The sequence below is a fragment of the Chroicocephalus ridibundus genome, chromosome 3, assembly GCF_963924245.1.
Source record: "Chroicocephalus ridibundus chromosome 3, bChrRid1.1, whole genome shotgun sequence".
NCBI classification, from domain to species: Eukaryota; Metazoa; Chordata; class Aves; order Charadriiformes; family Laridae; genus Chroicocephalus; species Chroicocephalus ridibundus.
Window position 1 is genome coordinate 66535075 of NC_086286.1, and position 24410 is coordinate 66559484.

Below are 24410 nucleotides of genomic sequence, written 5' to 3' on the forward strand. Positions count from 1 at the left end.
ATCGAAAGGGTTTTAAGGCAGAAGACCAAGTGTCAGTCACAGGAAGGGTAAGAGCAAAGAGAAGAATAATAAAGGAAAGAAAACTTTCACTGTCAAGTTGTCACGCATTGCCATAGTTGTACTGGAGTAATGTCAGTGCAGGTGTGTCTGTTCCCTTTGGTATCAGGCTCGTCCTAATTTAATACTAAGACAAGATGCATGAGTGCATGTCTTGTTTTGTAATAGTGTTTGACTCGTAGCTACAGTCTAGGTAATCTCATGTCAGTGCAGTCTAAATACCAAAGATCCGTCTGAAAACTACTTTGCTTAAAATAGGTTGGAAGTTTTGGTTTTTAAACATTCTGAATTGTGAGACGTCTCATGCTGACAAGCCTTTACGTTTTTATAATTTATGAATTTATACTTTGTATTTTCGTGGAAGGAAAATTTCTTTTAATTTTCCTAGTGTTAAGTTACTGAATTGCCAAAATTTTTGTGGAGTGTCCTCTTCAGTAAAATCTCTTGCTCTGCAATTTGACACCATTGGCCAATCGATGCATTTCCTTACATGTGATCGACCCTTACTTTTGCTTTTTGCAATGCTGGACTAAAGGAGGTACTGGGGTTTCCTTAAGAGTTTATGAAAGGTGTATCTGTGTTTGGTTTTATTTTTATGTATATGCTTGATTTAGGAAATGTATTGTCATCACATTGCTTAGGTATGTGTTTAAGAATGCCCAAATGGCAGTAGGCCTGAAGAACTTGATGAAGCCTTTCTCAGCAAAAGATTACATATTCTATACATCCTTCCCTTCAGAGGTTAATTTTCCTCATAGCTGCTCTTGTCCTAATCAGATTTGGATTACTGCTCCTACACTTTTCCAGGTTTGTAGTGCACGTCAGTTGCCATAGGATACTCTGCTTGTTGATTAAGAAGTGTTTTAAGAATTATATCAGCATTGTGCCTTGACTTCCTTTTAGTTCTAAGGTGCAGTTTAAGGATTTGCATACGATCTGTTAAGTGCTGAATAGCTTTTGCTTTGCCTGCTAAAGCAGATAAGAATTTATCATGCAGTTTTCTCCTGTGCCCTATAGATTAGATAGTAAAGTATACTCCTTTCCCAGCCTTGTGTCCTTCATAATGAAGCCCATAATTATTAATCTTTAATGGTACCTGCAGTGCACAAAAGACAGACTTGTTCCTTATCTCAAATGCGCTGCTTGATTTTATTGTACTTGATTATAAAACATTGAGGTCAGAAAATTATATTTGACGCTTCTATCAGTAGTGTTACTAATAATTCTTGCATTGTCTTTGCATCTGTTTGAATGCTACCATGCCAGGATTATCTTCTGTGGTTTGGTTTGCCTTTATATGATCCTGGTCTGCTTCCTTGCTTCACCTATGCTGAAATATTAATGCTTTACAAAAATAAATAAACAAAATAAACACCCAAACTGTCAATGCTGTGGATGGACAATAACTTTACTTTCTCTTGCTCTTTGTAATTTTATTTCTGTATCTTCTTTCAACTTCTAGTGTTTCCTAATTTCTAGCTTTAAATTTCTGTGTTTTCTGTGTCAAATACTTGATTCGTTAAATGTATTTTGTCTACTTGTACATTTAACTTTGGATCGGTGTCAAACACCCCAACAGTATTTGTACAGAGTGAAGCTTAATTTCTAAATTGATGGGAGAAGATGTATTTTTTAAAACCTTTGGCTTTTGATTTTGGATCAAACGTAGCAAATGTTGCTAGTAGATTGCAAGTTATTTTCAAGTTCTATGATATGAATTGTTATCTTGGTTTCTTTCAACTAAGCTCATTTCAATTTCATTGTGTTTTTTGTAATTATTAGTTCCTAGCAGCCAGATCTCAAACATGGTGTTTTCTGAGAATTAACTGTAATTCAGCTTTCAAATGACAGGTAAAGCATTCATGTTTAACTGGCAGTTGAAAGTGATGGCTACTTGAAACTTATTAGAATTGACGTGGAAAAAAACATACCAAGTTTGCAACAAAAGTAATGTAATTTTTACTGTAACTCAAGATATTGACTACTTACTAAAAAAATGCTGTAGGTGACCTATGTAGGAGCTTGAAGATGAAGCAAAATCTTTGTGCTTAATTAGTAGTCCTTGTCCAGTGATCTGAGAATTTTATATTCTGAATCTTTACTATTTGTTTGTCAGTTACATAATTTGTGAATTTGGCAATCCATGATTTCTGCTGTTGCCTTTATTTCTCTTACTGTTTTTCATGATTTACAGTGTACTTGGTATGCAACTATTAATAATACATATACAGACTACTTCTTCCAGAGACTTCCAGGTGACACATAAATAAAATGAGTATCAACAGATAAGGCAGATGAGGGAGATGAAGACCAAGTCATCAGTTAAATAAGATTGTCTCAATCTATAGTGTGATTGTTTAGAAAAAGTTGTGCAAAAGCGTTTTTGGTATGCTGTCTATGATAGACACATCTGTGGCATTCTGTTTCCTTAACTGAAATCTTCATCAGCCTTGATTGCAACTTATGTATAACCTGCAAAGCATTATGATTCTGTGATCTTAAAGGTATAGCCATCATACTTTAGAACGCAATAAAGAGTTAACCTTAATGAGTAGGACCAAGTGACTCCAACAGTTCATCTTACAGTAGTAACCTAAAATACTTAAAAGATTAACTTGTGATTCAATATAAGTACTCACTTGACTCTATCTGAATTGTTCTATTACTGGAAGAGTAGAGGCATTTTTCTAGTTTTCAGATGTATCTGTATGTGAAGATTGTTTAAAACTTGCAGCTTAATTCTGAATTCAGGCTATTGTCTTGCTTTCCTGTGTGTATAACACAGAATCATAGAATGGTTTGGGTTGGAAGGGACCTTAAAGATCATCTTGTTCCAACCCCACTTCAGAACACAAGGTATGGCTGCTGTCACTCACACTGTAAAGCTGGAAGTCTTTTTTTTCTTGAAGGGAGAAGGGATCCTAACATACTAAAGATGAAGCTGTGGAAAGAAAAGAGCTAATTTACTACTTTTATTCAAATTCCCCCTCCCCAGAGTAAATAATTTTTTTTTTTTTTTTACAGCTTGACAAGAAACTAATAGCACTGTAGTGCTGCTAGTTATGAAACTGTAGTTTCACAAAATTAAGAATGAACCTTACTGTAACTGTGTTTTCATTTAAGTTATGGTAAAAATTGATACCTTTAAAGTAATTAAGTTACTCAGTTCTGGTAATTATTTCTAAATAACCTTTATATTAGCTAGCTTTTGGGTATTGCTTGGCTGCTTCGCTGTAATTCAACACGAGACAGCTGTTTCCAGGTTTCAGGGAAGACCTGGTAGCCCACACATAGTTTGTGCTGCTGCTAGCAGTACCTGAAGTAGACATATTTTTTTACCTTACATTAGCCTTGAGGCTCAACAATGTTAAGGCAAAAAAAACCCCACCCTCTAAATAAGAATTAACCTAATCAGCTCATGAGCAGCTGCAAAGTGTTTCTTCATCCTTATATTGCATTAAATGCTTCTGGCATCCTGCATCAAAGTTCTTGAATGGTGTAGGTGTCATGAATGCTTGGAGATACAGATGAGATTTTCACAATAAATATAACTGTTTGTAGATTATTTTGAATAAATATATAACATATGCATGTAAGATACTGATATTTGAGAATTCATCATCACAGCCTGGTATCTTTGGATTGAAGAGAAGTAATGTAATTTGTTAAATTATATATATAACACCTGTTAGTCACAACGTTAAATTCAGACTTACTTTTTGTCTATTACTAGGAAAAACAAGGGATTCCCAGTCAGCCAGAATGGAATCTGAAATTGTGCCAAAGGTTACCAAAATGACAGTGTCTGGAAAGAAACAATCTATGGGATTTGAAGTTCCATGGTAAGCCAAGCCCTCATACATCAAGGTACATCAGCAGCTCTTCTTTCAGACTGATGCACCTGTAGCGAGTTTTCTTCTTCTTTTTTTCTATTTTTTACAGCAGTTTTAGTGTCACTCTCCAGAACTAACCATCTCAGCTTCTTATTTGACTCAGAATTACTTTCAGAAGATTGTACCTCACGTTTTGAGTTTAACAAATCCTTTCACTATGAATAGTGCAGAGATATCAGCTAGTCAGATTATTTAAACATCCGCTTCATAGAATACTGAACTTTCTTGGGGTTCGTTTATTTTAAATTTAGTTCTCTAAGTGGAATTATGAAATCAATAAATCTTAACTGTAATTGCGTGTTCTTCAAAGGAAGTAATACACTTAAGAATAATTTGAAAACAATCACTTATGGCTAAAGTTTTGCCTTCCTCTGCAGCTTTTATTAACTTTAACAGGTGTCCAGGGTACAACTGTTGTAGAGAAGAAATCGGTCCTCCTTATGCTTATGGTGGTTAAGCAGTAGTTCTAATTTTATCCTGACTTGGAACTGTTGGGGGGATGTCTCATGAGAGCATGAAAACAGACATCTGGATCAGAGTCTACATACAACAGTAGCCAGCAGTGAACACTTAAAGAAATATATAAGGACACAGGGTATCTGTGTTGGGAATACTGTCTGTGAGATGTCATTACATGTAGCATTCTGTGGCTCCCCACCATATTTTTTTTTTATTAATTAGGCTATTTCTATTAAGAATGATTAATGGATTTTTCTTACTTGGATGTGCTTATTGTTTTTGAACCCAATCTTTTAATAGCTACCTAGTCTGTGTCAAGAAATTCCATAGTTCATCCTCAGGAAAAAAAAATTTCAAGTTTGAACGGTGCCAGCGTGGCCACCGTATCCCACAGTGTTTCTAGTTCTGATGTTGGAAGCGTTTTTGGGAGTAAGAGGGCAGCATGGTCTTTATTTTACAGTATCTCGTGCATGTTTGATAACTGAGTGGAAAACAAGCAGTTGCATCTACTTCGTCTCTTAAGCACATTTACTATAAGGTGTGAAGCTGATGTTGTTATTCCCTTTCTGCTGCTAAATGCCATTGCTAAGAGACATCACTTTCATTCAGCTACTTAGATGCAATAAGCTCCAAATGAAAAATTTCTGGGCCTTTCAAAAGCCTCTTTCTGTGGTGTTTGGGATTTGCAACATATAAAAGGGAATATAATTTTTTCTTCCCCTTGCCTCTACTTATCTGTGACTCTGGGTGTGACAACTGGACTCGATCATGAAATTCCTGTCAACGTCATGGCAGCTTCATCGCTGGTGTTTCTACTATACCTCTTAAAAGTTGGAGTTTTTTGTGGGGACTTTTATGGATTAAATTAACTTGGATAAAATTTTATAAAAAGAAAGGCATCTTAAGTGAGTGAAAAAGATCTGCCAACTAGTCCTGGATAGTAGTGATTGAATTTTTTAGCTGTGATAATGACTTTTTAAAATCTTTGTTTATAAAAGAGAGAAAATAGAATTTTGTATCTCTGATACTTATTTAGCAACTGCCACACTTTGTGTATGTGTGCCTATTCCATAGGGAAGGAGGAGATAAGAAGAATGCTTCTTCATCTGTAGATGGGAGTAATTCCTGGATAGGCTAGTGATGACTTGGTCTCTGAGGAAAGATGGTTGGTTCTAACATGGTTCTCAGCCACTCTGCTTCTCCTCAGGGACCCTGAAATAGTTTGTATCATGCTTGCTTCCAGTTTAGTGACATACTATTTTTTTGTGATAGAAAAAAATTAGCCTTCAGGACCTGTGTGGTAATCCCTTTAGATAAATCCTCAATATTGTGAAGATGCTTTTTAATTCCCCTCACTTATTTAGTGGTACTGCTGAAATACTAATTGAGAACAAGCCTCTTTTGCTGTAGAAATTGAATGCACATTAGGCATTTAGCTTTAAGTGGGAGAAATAGGTAAGAAGTGGAGTGGTTCTAAAAGAGCATGAGATGTGGAGTACAGCCAATCAATGAATATGGAAGAAAGCATAATTTAAATTATAAAGTTATCTGCATGTCTAAAGACCCCTGTGTCAAGGGGTCTGTGATGGCCTCCTTTCTTCTTTCCTCTACAGGCCGCTGTGGAGGCACTGCCAAGGCAATAGGACCTTGACATGAAGAACGGGGGAGGAGGTATATTTCTCCCTCTCTGCTGTAGGATAGAGGCATTTGCTCTCCTCATTCTTTTCCTAACAGTTGGAGCTTGACTGGCTCCTTTCCACAGTCTCTCCACAGTCTGTGCTATGGAGACCATAGTCTCCATATTGTGGTGAGCTGAAGCACCAGCATTGTCTTGCCAGCTTGTAATGTCTTTGTACACATCTGTTTCTAAACTTGAAAAGCAAAGCAAAACATGAACCCCTGCCTCAACTCCATGAGTATCAGAGTTGGTTTTTTCTTCTACAGTTATCTTCTGGATTATTGACAGCATAAGGATGAGTTGTCAGGGAACAGATTGAATCTGTGTTTATTAACGCCTAAGAAAGGCTTGTTCTTTTGACTCTTTTCACACCCTTTTTATGTTACATTTTAATGTTGCATTGATAAATGTACTGGAGAGGGTTTATAATAATACAGGTTTCTAACTACATAGTTTATATCACTGACCAAAAGCACAGTGTTCTAAATTATTCATAGCAGTTTGGATTCCACTACCCCGTAATTGTGCCCCCTACTCTCACTCCCAAATATTTGTATAGTGTTGGTGCAGACATCATTAGAAGATGATTGTATAGTATGTATAGTACTGATTGTATAATACGAACTAGTTTTTGTTCTCACCTTTTATGGGATCTTAAAGGTAATTTATGGACCATGTTTTTAAAACCAGTGGCCTAGCATTAGCAAAAATAATCATTCTTTGACTAGCTATTCAGTCTTTATGATTTAATCTTATTATGAGGTATGACCTCATAATAATAAATGAATCTTATTTAAGATGGATGGATTATTAGAAGTCATTAATTGCTTTGAGCATTGATTTTTGCTGTGTATTCTTAGTGGGATTGTCTACAGAAAATGGAGTTTGCTCACTTCTGACAAACTGTTTTTCTGATGCTCTAGCAAAACTATTTACCAGGCTTTTTCTTCCTGTTAAGTCTTGAAGGAAGGCAGAAGAAGTTGTGAGCAAAAAAGGGTGATTATTTTAACCAGCCTGACCAATATTGCATAATTAATAATTTTGAAAGGGGAAATAAATGTAGACGTTCCTGTAATGACTGTAAGTACTCCGAAAGAGTCGGTTGTATAAAAATAATTCACTAAGCATCCAGACTAGAAGACTGAAAATAATGTTTAAAAGCTAAATTATGCAGAGTTAATCTTCAGCAGATAAGCTTTCGGGTTCTTCTTTGAATGCATGGTAGTGTGAACCTTTCAACATTTCTGTGAGATTGAGTGTCTTCTAACATGTCTTATAACAACATATGTTGTATTTCTTCATTTTCCCCAGAAAACAGTGATGTAACCATAACATTTTACTCTGTTTGCTCTTACGGTCCTTGTTGGCAAAACAACATAGGAAGTTTCTGGCCTGTCAGTTTTAGTTTTGACTAAATGTTGGTCCTTGCCAGGCTTTTGTCTGCTGATTTCCTAACAAAAAGCTGCGGTAAGCTTTTCTGACATTTGTGCCTGAATTGCTGGCGGTCGAGCTTCCTTGAGCACATGACCTCAGTGCACGTACAAGGTGCTTAATGGTTCTGTCCTTTAAAAGAAGTCAAGAGTTGCTTAATCAATGGCTCCATGTTAGTGGCTAGCAGTGATGTGTCAGGCAGGCACAGATGTTGGCAAACTGAGACAGCTATTGGTAGTTCCATCGAGTTCTCATACAAAGATGCAAGCAATTGGTTAGGAAGACACTTTCTCCAAATGCAAGTTTTTCTTGATATGGTGGTTCAACATAACTCAGACAAAGTTGGAAGTTTGCTATTGAAGAGGCTTGCTAATGCAATTGACTCGTTTATACCCTCAACTGCCTTCACTGGAAACATACTAGGTACTAGTATGCTATCCTGTGTGCTCTGTCTTCTGGCAGAAATTTTCAATTCAATAATCTTGAAAAATCTCAGTGGGAAAGGCTTACTGAAAAGCACTTTCAATGTCATCAATTTTTTTCATTGACTGTTAGAGATGAAGCTCCTTAGCATTTTTCTGAGCTGTAATCAAACTTCTAGTAAACTACTCATCTGGTTGCCATGAGGATTGACTAATTGTGCCAGGGTCTTATTGCTGCATCTCTCTCCATCTGCTTCCATGAGACTGGAATTTTACGCTTCATCTGCCCATCTTCCTGTTTAGGTACCTAGCAATAAACTCACTCTCCCTTCCCTTGACATTGGTCAGCAAAAAGGTGAATTACCTCATCAGAGGTGCTCTGTAAGTAGATCATTTGCTCTATCCATTCTGATGTTTCTCCTCTGAAATTACAAGTCATGGTTTATCATGCCACAGGTTGTTTTCAGGTTTCCAAAACACGGTAATACCTGAAACCTGTAAAACTCTAAATGGAGCAGTGTACTGACTGTCCAAATATTGCACCTTTGAAAAAGTAGCAGGGTCTAACGTTTTGATGGCTGAGTCATGCTTTAGTTGTTATTTCACTTGTATCTAGCACCACTTCTTTGCACCATCCAAATAAAAACTATTTGGCACCCCTAAGCAGTGGCAGTCACAATACAAGCTACTTAGAGTTGAGAGAGTAGTTACTTTATCTGGCAATAACCATGATTCTTTCAGGTGCTGTAATTCTACACTCAGCATCCATCCTGTTTTCTGGAATCTTTACTGACATAGACTTTGGCCTGCAAGAAGATCTGAGCACCTGGGTTTAGAAAAAAAATCATTACCTACCTAAAAAAAGTAGAATTTAGAAGCTTACAAATAACCTGTCTTTGAAAATACATTTTTGTCTTTTAATAGACTTCATGTGACAGTCTTTGAATTTATTTTGGAAAGCTTTCCAAAAACATGATAATTATGTTTTTGGGTCACATTACTTGCAGCTTCATCTAAATATCTTCCTTTTAATTTTTTTTATTTTTAAGAATTTAGTTTGGGAAGAAACGCAGACGTTGGAAAGGAGAGAAAGCTATTGCCAACTGAAAAGGCTGTTTTGATATGGCTTCTTATACAAATACGTTTCTCCAGAACTTCAAATATTAGAATTTCAAAGAAGAACACTTGATACCAATGTAAAATACCATATTTGCATTACAGTGTGACCTTTGCATATTGGCACTAGTCATAATACTACAGTGTGAAATTACTAGATGTTACGCTGACACTGAACTGAAATTTATCTGAAAAAAGGGAGACTCTTAATCTTGGTGAAAGATGTCTAATGCAAATTAATTGTAAATATATGAGGCTCTCTTAATACGATTCAGGCAAAAACGAACTCATGTATTTGATACCATGCAGATGATATGAAATACGTTACTAAAATATCACGGAATCACGGAATCTTCAGAGTTGGAAGGGACCTCTAGAGATCATCTAGTCCAACTCCCCTGCTAAAGCAGGATTGCCTAAAGCAATATGTAGAAAGCTTTGTCACCACAGTTCTCTGCATAATTGCCTTCTATCAACTTGATTGTTTTCAGTCAACTTTTGTGAAGTAAAATGTCTCTGAAGAGACATTGGAGAGAATAATTGTTGTGGCATTCCAAAGTAGATTTTCAGCTTGAACTTAATGTACTATTTACGGAATTTTAAAAAATAGAGCCTTCTGTTCATCTTTTTACAAATGTACTTACATTTCCCAGTAAAAGAAAGCACAAATAACTCTAGTGAGTATTTTTTCTGTGGAATAGTTCACGTGTAATCACCTTTCTTCATAGATACATCTAAAGCAATGATGACCCACTAATTTTTGGAATTTAGGGGATCAAGTGTATTTTTTTATACAGGGTATTCAGCTTGTCAAGATACGATGTTATATACTGGAGTTTGTCTAAAACTGTACTTGGTGATACAGTACAGCTGGTTTCGTAGTGTCAAATCTAAAATGCCATGATGTGTTACCTAAGGCAGTAGTTTGATATAAACTTGTCCTTCACCTTCAAGTGGTTTAGAATATTTTGATAGGATAAGTTCTTGTGAGTAGACTTTATACAGAATTGTATATTCATTATGCAGAAGCGCAGGTACCATCTGTTCCCCTGCCACCAGCATGGCTGGCATAAACTAAGTTCTTTGCTTAACTAATTTGAGAAATGTGCTTGTGTATCCAGCCTTGATGCAAGACCCTGGCCTTGGGTTGGGGATCTGTAGCCAAAAAAATTGAGTGGTCGCATTTCTGCTTTGGGGTTTCACAGTCAAGAGGAAAACTTGGCTTTGGGCCCTATGAAAAAGGTGTGAAAATCAATGTCTGCTGCAGTACTGATTGCATAGGTGGGTTCTGAAATGAGGGGAAAAAGGGAGATCTATAAAATGTCCCATATTGCTTAGTGCTATAATGAGAGGCTAATTTTGCATTCAGTCCGACCATTTTCTAGGTTTAATTTTTTAGATCGTAACTCTTGAACTGCCTTGTTCAGTAGACTAACATGCTTGGACTATATTGTTTCCCAAGATATATGCAACGGAAAGGGACTAATACAATGCAAATACTCCTACGCAGACAGAAAATGAGAAGTAATGTCAAATAAAAGCAGAGATGTCATGATGTGGGATTCTGAAGTACCAAAATAAGTAGTTTTGTTTATAGAAGGTGAAAAGAGGAAAACTGGGAAGTTAATTGTGGTATGTAAACAGAAAGTGGAGAGTGAAAAATTAACACTGGATGTGGAGACACTTGAGTGTCTGCTCTTCATGCTGAATTGCTGTTCTCAAGATAGAACATTGCGATGTTGAGCTGTAATACTTGTAGCGTATGTGGAAGCTGTTTTAGGATCGATGCTTCAAAGTTGACGTGGGCTCTTACTTCAGAGACGACCAGATCTCTGTAGTTGTTCTGCAAAACTGCCCTTTCCCTCCCTGTTAAAAGAAGTGGCTGTGGGAAGCTTTTGTTTATCTGTTTCATGTATTTTAAAAGATTATTTCTTATCTTGCTTTTGTACACAGTGCTTTTCAGACAAGATGTTCAGAGCTGGTATCTGTGCAGTTTGTATCCAGCCGCTTATCATTTCCACCTTAATGGCCTTATCACATACTCTTTGTCTGGGGCTTGCATGATAGCAAAGGGAAAACGCAATTGCTTTCCTATGTTTCTACGGCTTCTTTGTCATTTGCATTCCTTGTGTTTTCTTTTTTCCCCCTAGTGTGATTGCTGAAGAAAATGGCCATGCTAACACACCTCAGAAGGGACCGTTAACTGAAGATGCCAGTGTATCTTCTGGGGTACTTGAGGCAGTCTCAAAATCTACTCTTTCATCCCAAGTGGCACAGGTTTCAGAAGAGCAGAATATGGTGCCTACTCCAGTAAAAAAGTCAAGCAAGGCAAAACCACAAATAGATGTGAAAGCAGAGTTGGAGAAGAGACAAGGAGGAAAGCAACTGCTTAATTTGGTGGTAATAGGTAATAGTGTTAAATTACATTTTTGACAAACATAGAAATTAAAAACTGTGTTGATTGAATCTGTCTGTGATCCAGAAGCAAAACCTGTCCTCTCACCAGGGAAGGGAAATGTCATACTGTTTCCAGTCGCATCTGCTTGACCATTATTCTTTGGAGGGAGTACATTCAGATGTCCTTGACTAGGACAGTGAGGTTGACTTAGCTTCCTTTTGACAGCAGAGTAAAATGCACTTTGGTTTGGTTTCGTTCTTGCAGTGTGTTCTTTTTAGTATGAGTTTGGAGGTGCTATATGGCTGTCATGCTAACTGACTGCTTCAATAAACCGTCTCTCTGTACCTCTGTCTTCCAGGACTGTGAAATTCTGTGGATTGCATAAGCATTATCAGTGCATGTGATTTTCATATGTTTTAGTATATTTCTTCTTGTACTATATTTAAAAAGCGTAAATTAATAAAATTGATATATTTCTTTCCATAGGACATGTTGATGCAGGTAAAAGTACTTTAATGGGTCATCTACTCTACCTTTTGGGAAATGTGAACAAAAGAACTATGCACAAATATGAACAGGAATCTAAGAAGGCTGGCAAAGCTTCGTTTGCCTACGCATGGGTCTTGGATGAAACTGGTGAAGAAAGAGAAAGGTAGAAATATCTTTTAAAGAGAATTACCTTTTTGTCCTGAAAGAGCAGTATTTGTTAGGAAATATCAATCTACTAATAACACTTTCCTAGAAATATTCTAAATGTTCAAAGATACTCAGTACTTACTAGCAAATACTTTTCGTTGGCTGTATGAGTACATGTTATCCAAAGAAAAATAAATAATATCCTTGTTTGGTTATAAGAAATGTGAAAGAAAAGTGGAGTATTTCTTCACATATTTCCATGCTGTGGAGTGCAGGGTAGGACTACATACAATGCGGAATGCTTCTAATAGCCAAATTAGTTCATTTAAAGCTGCCTTAACTGGTTTATGGCTGCCAAATTTCTCTCAGTTTGGTTATTATTGTATGGGAAAGGTCTAGGTTAAATTTTTCTACAAGGTGTTTTTCTACAATTTTTCTGAAAGGGTGTCACAGTTATAAACTAAGCACTGAAATGCCAGTTCATCACATGTGACTTACATTACATTGAATATAGAATCTATAAATTGATTACATTAATAAATTATATTTGTATTCTTTATAAACTGCCTTTACTTTATTAACTTGAAATACAAAATTTAAAATTAAATTTTATCATATTGAAAAAGTGTGTAATAGGGAAGCAGTGAAGCTAATTTAAAAAAAGTAATCTAAGAACACTAAATGGAATACTAAAGACATGATAGTCTGTGTTCACAAAATAATAAAAAAAAAGCACTTTCTTCTCTGTTTATATTTCTACAATCACTTGTCACCCATGGTTTCATAGCATATAAGCTCTTCTGGTTGGAAAGATAACCTTCACAATGTAAACTGATGCTGAAGAACATACAGTAAGGCAGTCCCTATCGAGTGTATAGCTCTTGTTGTTTTTAAAGGTGGATACGCTTTTGCAGTGTCCCTGTATATAGCTAAACTTTTGCCTTTGTGAGTCCTTTCATTTGCAAAGTGCAGACACAAACCTGAGTGGGGGTATGTGTGTTGGGGGGTGCAGGTTCAGGGAAGAGGGGGAACAGTCTTGACGTGACCAAACACAAATTTTAAAAGTAACTTTACGTCAGTTAGGGCTGATGATACTGTAGTGGTTGTGTTGTCATGGATATATAGTCTAAGGATGTAAAAGAGGAAAAGCTGGTGGGGGAAAGGTCTTAATCCACGTAGATGTTGCTGGGTGTAAAACAGACAAACTTTGAAGATCAGTTCCTTTCACAGATCTGTAATAGAACGATTAAACACCATATTAAGTATGTTATTTAATTATACAAGCTACCTTTGTTAGGTTGTAATTTACATGTAAAACCAGAAATAGAGACAAGTATTTATTGCCTGTGAAGAGTAAAATGTTAACAGAAAGTAAAGTTTGTGGAATAATTGTCATGAGCCTTAAAAGTGATATCCCGTGGTCTAGGATTTTTTTTTAGTATCAAACAGTTGTGCATTTAGGTACCAGACTTCTCTTCAGAAGATAAATTGTAATTATAAAGGGAAAAGTTGTCTGAATTGGTATTTTTAATTGATTCTGTTTTCTCTTTACTTTGAGTTTTGTGTTTTTAAAGAAAAACTTTCTGGAGCCGTCTGTAAATGTTAAGAGTTTTGGCGGGGGGTGTGTTATTTTATTGTTGGGTTGGTTTTTTTTTGTCACTGGAGGTAGCTGTGCTAATGTGAGAAGTTTTGTCCCTTGAAAGTACCTGTCTGTCTTCATCATCTATAAAGGGAGATGCAGATGACTAACCCAGATACAGACGTGTGCATCATAGGCTTTTGCATGTGATCAGATGAATCCTATCCTATGCGCTGTGCAGAACGTGTGGTTTAGTGAGGTGTGGAACCCGAGTCAAAGCACTGTGGTTCCTCCTTCATACTCAGTAGTTCTGCATGTGGATCTTTGCAAATGTATACCTGTATTCCTGTAGTCCACTACCTTCCATTTTTTTATTCGTGGCTATGTTTCTGTTACTCTATGATGCCCTTTTCTGAAGAGCAAAGTATTAAAAGTAGAACCAGTAATGATTTAAATATGCAGCACAATTTTCATGTTCTCACTGTGCTTGTTGGTTCATAGTCTATGGGTGCATGGAGTTAGAACTGGGAATTCTGGCTGTTTCTTTCTATTTTTTTGTGCAGGCTAAATCAAATGAAAGCTATGAAGTGTATGATTTCATGATTGTGTTTTTAATAGCTTACTTTATATCTCTATGAAGCTTTCAAAGCAGTTCTAATGGTGTGCTGCATGTATGCTTTGCTTAAGGGGAGTGACGATGGATGTGGGTATGACCAAATTTGAGACAAAGACTAAAGTAATTACACTGATGGATGCTCCAGGCCACAAAGACTTCATTCCAAATATGATCACAGGAGCTGCACAGGTAGAGATGGTCTAAAACTCTTTTTTCAATAGCATTATTATTTATAACTTTTTCTTAAATTGGTTTTCTTCTGCTTTTAAAATCTAAGATGAAATGGAATCATTGATGGTGTGAAGATATCTTTGAGGTTTTCATGAGTCTTCTAAACTTAAAAAAGAATGTGTTTGTTTAACGGCAGTTGCTTTTATTTTTTTTTTTGGACGTTAACTTTTTGGAGGAGAGTTTTATTAGGGAAGTAATTTGAATACTGAGTTGCAGTTTGATAAAATCAGAGGCGAGCTTTGAAAGCTATTCAAATGTGGCGTATGTCTACTCAACAACAAGTTCTGTGAAAGTGGTCTTGGAGGTAAAGATTTTAAGTGGTTTTAAGCTTAAAGAAAAAAGATCTGGAGAGGTCAGACAAATGCCATTCTTCTGTTTAACAGTGTATTTTATATGAGATGAGAAAACATAACATAGATAGCCAAGTTTATGCAGAATGCGTATGTGTTGTCAAGAGGATGCTTGCAGAGACTACGTGCCACTTGCTTTAGGAACAGTGAGTAAAGTCAAAAGTATTGGGCACTTCCCATCGAATTCAGTATGGCACTTGCCATTCTCATAGACATTAGTTATTTAATTTATGGAAATAATAAACCAGAGGAGAAGAAGAATAACATGTGGTTGCATGAAAATAAAACATGTGAAATTTTTTCACTTAAAGGCACCCTTTTTAAACAGTAGAATTAACTCTCCAAAGTTGAGGTGTAATCAAACATATATTTTTTTCCGAAGCTAAACTACTGCGTAGAGGTTTTTTGCTTTGTGTCTGTCATTATGGTCTGAAATGTTTTATCTTAAGATATCAGTAAGGATGCGTATTGTTAGTATGATTTTACAGATAGAGAGCTATACTGTAGGAAGACTGGTTTGCCCAAATTCTGCTTTAGCTCTGAAGCAGAGTCTGGGTAAGAATTCAGACTGTGTGACCCAGTGGTTAGGCTGAAGAAGAGTCAGAAGTTGGCAAAGTATTGTGTAGAGCTTGTACAGTCATCTATATTGTGGAGCATATGTTGTAGGTAGTTCAGGAGTTTTAAAATTAGAAATGGATCTTTTGTTTCATAACAGTGGAAAATGTTGACTCAGCCGTGCCATTTTCTTTACAACCTTAATTTAAATTGGTTTGTCTTTTGGGGGAAAAGTAATACAGGCAGAAGTGTTGAGAAGACTTGCAGATCCACCAGCAGTTGTATTGTTTCAGCAGAAGATGGGTCTGGCCAAATAAGACTTGGTATCTCTGTGTTCCCTCAGCTCTCAGGTTGGTGAGGGGCTAGTCTGTTCTGAAGCCTGTTAAGGAATCACCGAAACTTTGCAAGTTTCTGTTGCCTCCTAGAGTGGGCTCAGCGCTGATGCAATGGGTGGAAGAAAGCAAACATGGAAAGGGCTCTGATGCCTTTTTATCATGGAGAATTCTGTTAGGAGGTGAATCCCCAACTGCTGTTATGCAAAATGCAAATTAGCCTTATCAGGGCCAGGATCTAGCCTTTGATACATATGGTTAATTCACGTAAGTCCCGAGGTATGGGTTTTATAATTTAGAAAATACAGGAGGTCCTTTTTTTTTGAGGGAGAAATTCACCGCAATACACTTCTGAGGCTGAGAGCTGTGGGGAAATTCATCCCTCAGCCTTTTCCCGTTCTCACACTTGCATTGTCTCTGTATGAGCTGTGGGGATTTCACGCCTAGGACAAGGCGAGGGGAATTCAGAGCCAGGACAACGTGCTGTCACTGATCCTTCCCCTGGCATCCTAAAGCATAAGCATGCACAGAAAGGGAGAAAAGTACATTTATTTTTTTTTTCTCCTCTTTCCATGATGTCCATCTTATCAGTCCTATAAAATCATCTTACACCTGCCTCTTGACAGCAGCACCTTTATTCTTCATGTCCATTGCCATTGCTTGGTAAATGATGACAGTCTAACTGGCTGTTACTTACCAAAGCATGAAAAGTGGAAGAAACATTAGCAGCATTTAAGGCTAACAGCAAAATCTGTTTTTTTTTCCCTGTACTTAGATGCTGACTTTTATGCAGTGCTGTAGACTGTGTAATACCTGTTTGCTCTTAATGCTCTGGCAGAGAATTTGCCTAGATGATAAAATAGGCTACTTCGTCTTTTTCACCTTGTGATTTTGGCATGCTCCAGTATGTTGGGTGGACTGTGAAGCAACAAGATCCAACATGCAGTCACCCGGTTGTCCCAGTTGTAGAGTGAGGCGATTGATCTGTAAGTTTTGCAGCTTCTCACTATGAAGGTGTCCAGACTGAGGCAGGGAGAACTGGACATTGTGCTTGTACCGGTTCTTAGGCTTCTGGAGCACAGGCCTCTTTTGTTTAGCTGAGGTCTGTGTGGCACATCCATAGTGGGTAGTTTGAAGAGGATGGGTTTCCTAAAACCAAGAGTTGGCATGTGTTTTACAGGAAATGGTGGTTTATGGCATGAGATGACATGATGCTGTAATATCACCCCGAAGCGGGCATGACACAGAGAGGACTGAGAAGTTTCAATTACATTTGAAGCACATCAGGATTCCTCCTGTGTAAAGTACATTTTGTGTGAAGTGTTGCTGATTGACATATTCACTGAGATTATTTCCACTTCTTAACCACTTTTCATTGTATTTTTTTTTTAATCTAGGCTGATGTGGCTATTCTGGTTGTGGATGCTAGCAGAGGAGAGTTTGAAGCAGGGTTTGAGACGGGTGGACAAACTCGAGAACATGGATTATTAGTGCGCTCTCTTGGAGTGACACAGCTAGCTGTTGCAGTCAATAAAATGGACCAGGTACATCCTTACTTTTTTTTCATTTAATTGAAGGGCTTCCATCTGGGATTGTGGACCCTAAGTTTAAGGATCAATGTTGTGAAACTAATAACGAAGTATTGTTTGTTTCTTTGATTCTCAGCTCTGTCTCTTGTGTTTGGACTTTACAATACTTTATTATTTTTTTAATGAGTGTATTTTCAAAGCACACAGAAGGATAGTTTTAGTGCTAAAATTAGTAGGGATCCCTCTTGTACTTGTGAAAAATCTCACATAAGCAGTTAACCCAGTGGCATGTGCAAGGGTATCTTGGTGGTCATTCAGGTCAAGACCCCAAAAGCTTTATTTAAACCTGTAGGGTGTGTTAAATATTAGTAATTGTATTTTAGATTATTACCATGTTGTATATATTCTTGCTGAATCTGAATTTTATGTAAACTTAGAAAAAAGGTGCTGTTCACGGACAAATCAAACTAAAGGGGCTTGGAAGTTAAGTGGTGTGTTATTTGCTGTCAGTAATGTGTATACTCTTATGTATTTAACTATGAATCCACCTGGAAATCTCATAAATTCCTTAGGGGCTGTGTGTGAAGAACACCTACTGGTACTACAGAGTTGATGACACGCAGCTGCACGTTCGAGTCATGGTTAAAAATCTACAATTTTATTATCATAATCTGTTTTCTATTTTAGGTCAATTGGCAACAGGAAAGATTTCAGGAAATTACGAGTAAGCTCGGCCAGTTTCTTAAACAAGCTGGCTTTAAGGTAATGTCAGTTTTGGAGACCTTTGTTGCTTTGTTCTGGCATTTGGGTAGGATGAGCTTTTCTTACAGTCAGGTTGTTTTGTGTCACATTTCTGTTAATACTATGTGCACACAGTATATAGCAGGTTCCTTTTCTTACTGGTAGGGGGTACATTGAACCCTGGATAAGGTTAGTCAGTTCTTTGATACTCTTTCTGCCATCATCTTTGTTTAGGTCTGTTGAATCTTTGGGCCACGCACCTCATTTGTAGTTTCCAAAGCAGAACAGACCAAGGACCGTCTGTCTTAATGTTCAGGATTACATAAATGACAATAGAGAGTTTTATACTAGAGCACGTGTCAGTGTGGATTATGAACTTATAAGAGCACACTCCATTTGCCATTCTCAACTGTTCTTCTCGCCTTTCCTTGCTTCTGACTACTATCCATTCGGACTCACTGTGGCCTTCCTGAAGTCCCTATGCATAAACCAGCAATTCAAACTGGAGTTCTGCCTGTCAGAGATGGAATTGGAGTCTGTTAACTGAACTCAGTTTCTAGTTGTTAGTGTTGCTGTGGTAATGTTTAAATATCTCCAACTCTATCAGGCAAGAGGTAAACAGAAAGGAAATGGATCCATTGACTAATCTTGCCTTCTCCGGGGGAAATACGAATATGCCAACTGTTCTTTTTTAGCTTAGATGCGTAACATTGAAAAAATGCACCTCTTGCTTCTTCTAGAAGATCCTGTTATTAATGTATGCTTAATTTCTGTTTGTTTTCTTAATTAGGAATCAGATGTGGCTTATATTCCAACAAGTGGCCTTGGTGGTGAAAATTTGGTCACAAGGGGTCAGTCAAGTGACCTCACGCAGTGGTATAAAGGAAAGTGTTTGTTAGAACAAATTGGTGAGTGCAGTTTTCCTCGTTTAAAAACTGATGTATCTTAGTCCTGTGTATGTCAAAACTTATATTTTGGGGGAAATGTGGACAAAGTCTTTGGAATGCAATATAATTGATTTATCCCTAAGTGAGAAGTTGTTGAGATAGTTATTGAATACAGAAATTCTAAAAGGTCTTACCAATTTATTTGCAGATTCCTTCAAGCCACCACAGAGATCAGTGGATAAACCATTTAGGTTGTGTGTTGCTGATGTTTTTAAAGGTTGGTTGTTTTTATAATATTTTCACCATCATTTCATGGATATTTAACACAAGTGTTGAAAAATGATGTAAAAATAACACTTAAAGTAGGAGCTTTATGTCTATCAGTAGCCTATCAGGAATAGTAAGTTTTCAAGCACTGTTTTTTGTCAACTTTTAGATAGTACCGCTGAGGAGAAACACACTGGAAGAGAAACTGAGGACAAAAATCTGCATGACCAGCTAATTAGTGATGTAATGAGTTGATGGTTCCGTGGGACAGAATTTGGGAGTTTCTCTTTCCCAAACTGGTTCTTGTTGCTTCAGTGAATGTTTCTCAGACTTTTTTACGAGTGTGACTTTTCAGCTCTTTTACCTTCCACTCCCAGATTTTTAAAAAGTGTGCCTTGTTCCTTTAACGTTCTTTGTTGTAGTTGTAAATAATGATAAAATCCTTCACTTTGATATAAAAATTTGAAGGGGGGGAGGTAGAAGAAAAGGGCGGTGATGGTGAGACTGTTGTAACCAGCCAAGGATTTAATGAAAGGCAGCTAGCTCTTCCCTAGCACTAATAGAGATATGGACAGCAAGTAACTATAACCAGTTCTTATTCCCATTGTATGGAGAAAATAGACTGCCTTGAGCCCTTACGGTTTTCATGGTAAACATGATTTTTTAGGTTTTTTTTTCAGTTAAATGTACTTGCAGTTTACAAGTAATTTAGAAGAAATAAGGTTTGTAACACTCATCTCCTTTCAAACGTTCCATAAGTCCCTTGAGAAATGTTGCAAACTAAATGACAGCATGATTTGAAATGTTGTAAATATTTGTAATCAAATATTATTATTGAAATTCATATTTTAAAAGAAATTTTACTTTATATGTAGGGTCTTTATAGGGGAAGTACAAACAAACCAGATCAAAATACTGATTGTAATTTGAAAAATCAGTTTTGTGCAATTTTCATGTGGGTCTTTGAGAAAACATGAGATGCTGTACATGCCCTGGTTTAGCTGACTTAAGGCTCTGAAGCCATTATGTTCAATACTGAAACTTTGCATGAGAATTTACCACTAGTTTTGTTATCTAGGCTGTCGCTGTTTTTTTTTTTTTCTTTTTTTTTTTACTTTTGTGAGCTGTGGGAAAGTGTGTTGGGATTATTGATTGAGATCTTTCAAAATATTATCACAGCTTTTTTTGTCACAATAATCATTTTTGCATTGAGCTAGGTTTCACAAAATTAACAATTTTGACTAAACCTGTTCTGTGGAAAAGTCTGATTTTTTGCCAAAGCATGCAAAAAGATAATGACTTTGGAAAGGACTCAATTTACATATACAGGGCTTTTCACTAAATGTGGCCTTTTAGGTGTTTTTTAGGCTATTTTTTTCTTACCTTGTGATCTCAAAACTTAATTAACTTGGATGCCACCAGAGGAAGTAGCTGCAGGTACAAGTACGTGAAGCAACAGTTGTTCTCGGCTCTATTCCAGTGCCTGTGCATGCTCAGGAGGAGCAGTCCATAGAAGTGTGTAAAAAGTGAGAGTGATGAGTGTACTCCTACGTAGTTTGGAAAACCCCTTTCTTTATTAAGGTTACCCACACGTATGATTCATCTACCTCAGCCTGATTTTAGCTGTTGTCCTCCATGGCCCTCCTGATGTTCTCTCCAGGCAAACTATCTCCTGATCAAAGAGGTCCCTGTAAATTCCTTCACCACTGCATCAGTCCCCACTTATCATATTATAATTCTAATTCTGTCTAGGGTATGACATGACCTGACTTTAGAAAAGCCTCGTCCAGCAGCCAAGTCCTGAGGACAAAGAACATGTCCTGGCAGAACCTGAGTACCGTGATACACAGAAATCAGGCCATTTTTTATGCCCTCATTCTGTCCCCCACTATCCATTTTGTACTCACATTCATTTCATGGGGAGCTGAAGAAGCTTGACACTTCACAGGAAGCAATCGGCATGGGAGAGGGCGAAGCTTCAACCACCACGCTGGTTTACCAAACCAGAGCTGGTGATGATGTGAAAAAGAGAAATGGTTCTTGATTGTGCTTTGGGGGTGGTTGGGAACCTTGAACCAGTTCACATTTATGGTTGCCTACAAGTGCTTGTTGAGCCAGCTTCAGGTTCTTTTGTGTGCCCCGTTGAGGTGGTGTTTGTACCATGACTTGGGGATTCTTTTTCTAGCAAGTATCTGCTGCTTCAGTTTTCTGTTCTTTTGACATCTGATGTCATCTGTTAATTGACTGCATTCATCTCATTTGCTGGAATGATAGAGGAAAATTAGCTTGCAGGCATACTAGTAATGCTTTTCCAGCTAGAGAGATGGAAACATTCATCAATAATGGTGATGAACGCAAAAGAGCAAGTTGGTAGTATGTGACCTCAAGATTTGGGGTCAACTTGCTCTTTTGAATTCAGCTTTTAATCTAATGTTACGCACAAAATACTAAGATGCTTGCTTATCACTGAATTCTAGGCAAAAGGTATATTTATTGTTTGTATGGTTACTAAAAATGGCATTGTGGAATCATTTCAGAGGATTCTTTTTAAACACGCCTGCAAGCACATACTAAGGAGATGAGGCATTTCTTAAGGTGTATGTGCATAAATGTGCATGCGTAGCACATCTATTGAAACTAACTGACATATCGTTCAAATAATGAACAGAGTATTAGGACACTGAAGAAGAAAAACTTTGCAGATCATTTATTCAGAAACACTGAACTCATCCAGAATTATAATAGCTCCTCATATTAAATAGGACTGAATCAATCTTTGACTTTCCAGGAGTAAAAGTAGTATGCAGACGGAGCATGTAGGATTCTGACTCAGTTAAAAGGCATAGGAATTTGCACCTGTATGCATGAGAATTCTTATGAGAGGTCTGTGGTATGTTTTTTTATCTGTAACTGTAGTGAGAAAGTGCTGAATTAAATAAAATTGCTAGAAATTAAGGGGCTTAATATAATATTGAAAAACTAAAAAATATTTCTTCATGTACCTACATTTGTTTAAAGACTGATATTTCTCCCTTAGTTCTGAAAAACATAAGATCTAGAGGTTTTGAATTTAATGTTTCATTTTCATTATGATGCACAGCTGGCTGACTTGCAAGTACTGAATGCTACCAGGGGGGAAAAAAAAGTCTTCATTATATTAAAAACTTATCTATGCATTGCTAAAGGGCTAACTTGTGTGAGAGGTTGATCTTATTATGAAGTTTTTTCTAATTTTTGCTGTGTTTATTACAGACCAAGGATCAGGATTTTGCGTGACTGGTAAAATAGAAGCAGGCTATATTCAAGTTGGAGATCGACTTCTGGCGATGCCTCCCAATGAAACTTGCACTGCAAAAGGTACAGTCTTCAGAAGCGTGTTTACTTTCAGGTCAATACTGGGCTAGAAGCAGTTACTGAAATGGTAACAGACTGTCAAACTGATACTAACTGTCAAACATAAAATGTGAAAGCATAAAACGAATTTCTTTAGATGTGACTGTGTCTGTATAAATATGTCTATGAAGAGTATGTGAAATCTTGCATGGTGTTTTTTTTTTCCAACCTCTTTTTTTTTTTTTTTTTTACCTATATCAGATATTCCAAATGTGATAGCCTCATGGCTTTTGCCATTGCTTTATGAAAAAGTTATAAAAACATCTGAGTTCCAGCAATGTCTATGAAAACATGCAGTACAGGAATCATTAATATTCAGCTTTGTTGTGGAGTGTTACTGCTGTTAGGAAGTGCGAGGATGTTGAACAACCTTTAGAAATTAATCTTATGGATTAGATGTGAAAAAGCTTGAGAATCAAGCCCCTGCTGCTTGATGTTCATGGGATTTGTTACTGATCCTTTCATAATATACAAACATTCAGGATATAGTTGTCCTGAGCAACAACAAAAGAGAAGAAAATTGGATTTAAATTTCAATAGGTTTGATTTCTGAAAAGAGGAATAGCTAAGTCAAGACATTAAATGTTTAGGTGTTTCCTGATAAAGCTTGCTGCCTTTGCACTGCAGAGCTGCTTTTGTTTCATATGCAAACAGAAAGACAAAATGATTATTTTTCCTACATTGACCAATGAATAAAAAAATAAGCCCTGAAAACAAATTAATAGAGGTTTCCTTGTATAGCTATTTAGTCTGAATTCAGCAATGTGCTGGTTCAACTGTCCTGTTCGCTTCCAGAACCAGCTCGTTCAGTGCTAATTTGGGAAGCTCTTCAGTGTGCCTGTTTATATGGTTGTATGCACATTGTTTGCATGCCCAGGGTTGTTACAGTAAGGTCGATGAATATTGGTATGAGACCACTGTAGTAACTCCTCTGTTTTGCGAGTGGAGGAAATAGCATGGTAAAAAGATGGATTTTTGTCTGAGTATCCCCAGTGGTACGATTCTATGATTTTTCTTTTGTACTGCCTCTCATATGGCTGAAATGCAGGTGAAGGTTGAGGGTATTAGTTCATTAAGCGTGTATTATTTATATTTAATGTAAAGAAGAGATAATTTATCATACAATATTCACTAAAGGTGGCGTGCACATTAGGATTCCAGTTTTTTCGTTTCAAGAGGCTGAGTTTCACTTATTCTGTGAGAATGACACTTATATGTGAAATTATCAGCACTGCTTAATAAACAGTACTTAACATGCTTGTAGTTGAATGATGCTTTTTGGCATGTTTTTGACAAGTGGTTTGGGAACAGATTTGCAAATCAATAAATACAATCTGTAGTGAAATAGAACTAGATCCTAAAAATGTATGCAGTATTCATAAAAAAAGTGGGGTTTTTTCTTTCCTGCTTGGTGTCTACCAGAAACCTCAGAATATTAAGTCAGGAGCAATTAGTTTTATCCTCACCCACCAGCCAGGTTGTCTTTTAAAACGATTGAAATACATCAAAATCGGAATAAAATTACTGTTAAAGATGCTCTCTAAGAGACGCAGTGTCGTGAACGAAAGGCATCAGTTACGCTTTTTCATGAAAGAGTCAGCAAACCCACTTAAGGTAAATGAAAGTTGACATAGTACCATTAAAGTACATGAAAGATGCGGTCTAGGGTGTGCATGTGCCTCAAAGGATGGGTGGGGCAGATACGGAGATATTAGTACTACGGCATTTTCAGGACTGCGTCATCTGCGCTGTGTGACAAGTGCCAGGTCCCCTCCTCTGGCTTAAATAAAGCCATGTTATTGTGCAGGGTGGGGTGAGAGAATGGTGAGTCCTCACCGAG

At 37.0% G+C, this 24410-nt stretch overlaps 1 protein-coding gene across 3 annotated transcripts in view; it reads left to right on the plus strand.

Annotated features, from left to right (window-relative positions):
* The window catches only part of HBS1L (HBS1 like translational GTPase), a 62673-nt gene that overhangs the window by 32770 nt on the left and 5493 nt on the right, over positions 1–24410 (plus strand). For all 3 annotated transcript variants that reach the window (XM_063329545.1, XM_063329543.1, XM_063329544.1), the window contains 9 exons: positions 3791–3899; positions 11207–11463; positions 11941–12106; positions 14357–14474; positions 17151–17297; positions 17970–18044; positions 18814–18931; positions 19119–19187; positions 22430–22534. In XM_063329545.1, coding sequence (XP_063185615.1) covers positions 3791–3899; positions 11207–11463; positions 11941–12106; positions 14357–14474; positions 17151–17297; positions 17970–18044; positions 18814–18931; positions 19119–19187; positions 22430–22534 — 1164 coding nt within the window. The remainder of the gene's footprint in view (positions 1–3790; positions 3900–11206; positions 11464–11940; positions 12107–14356; positions 14475–17150; positions 17298–17969; positions 18045–18813; positions 18932–19118; positions 19188–22429; positions 22535–24410) is intronic.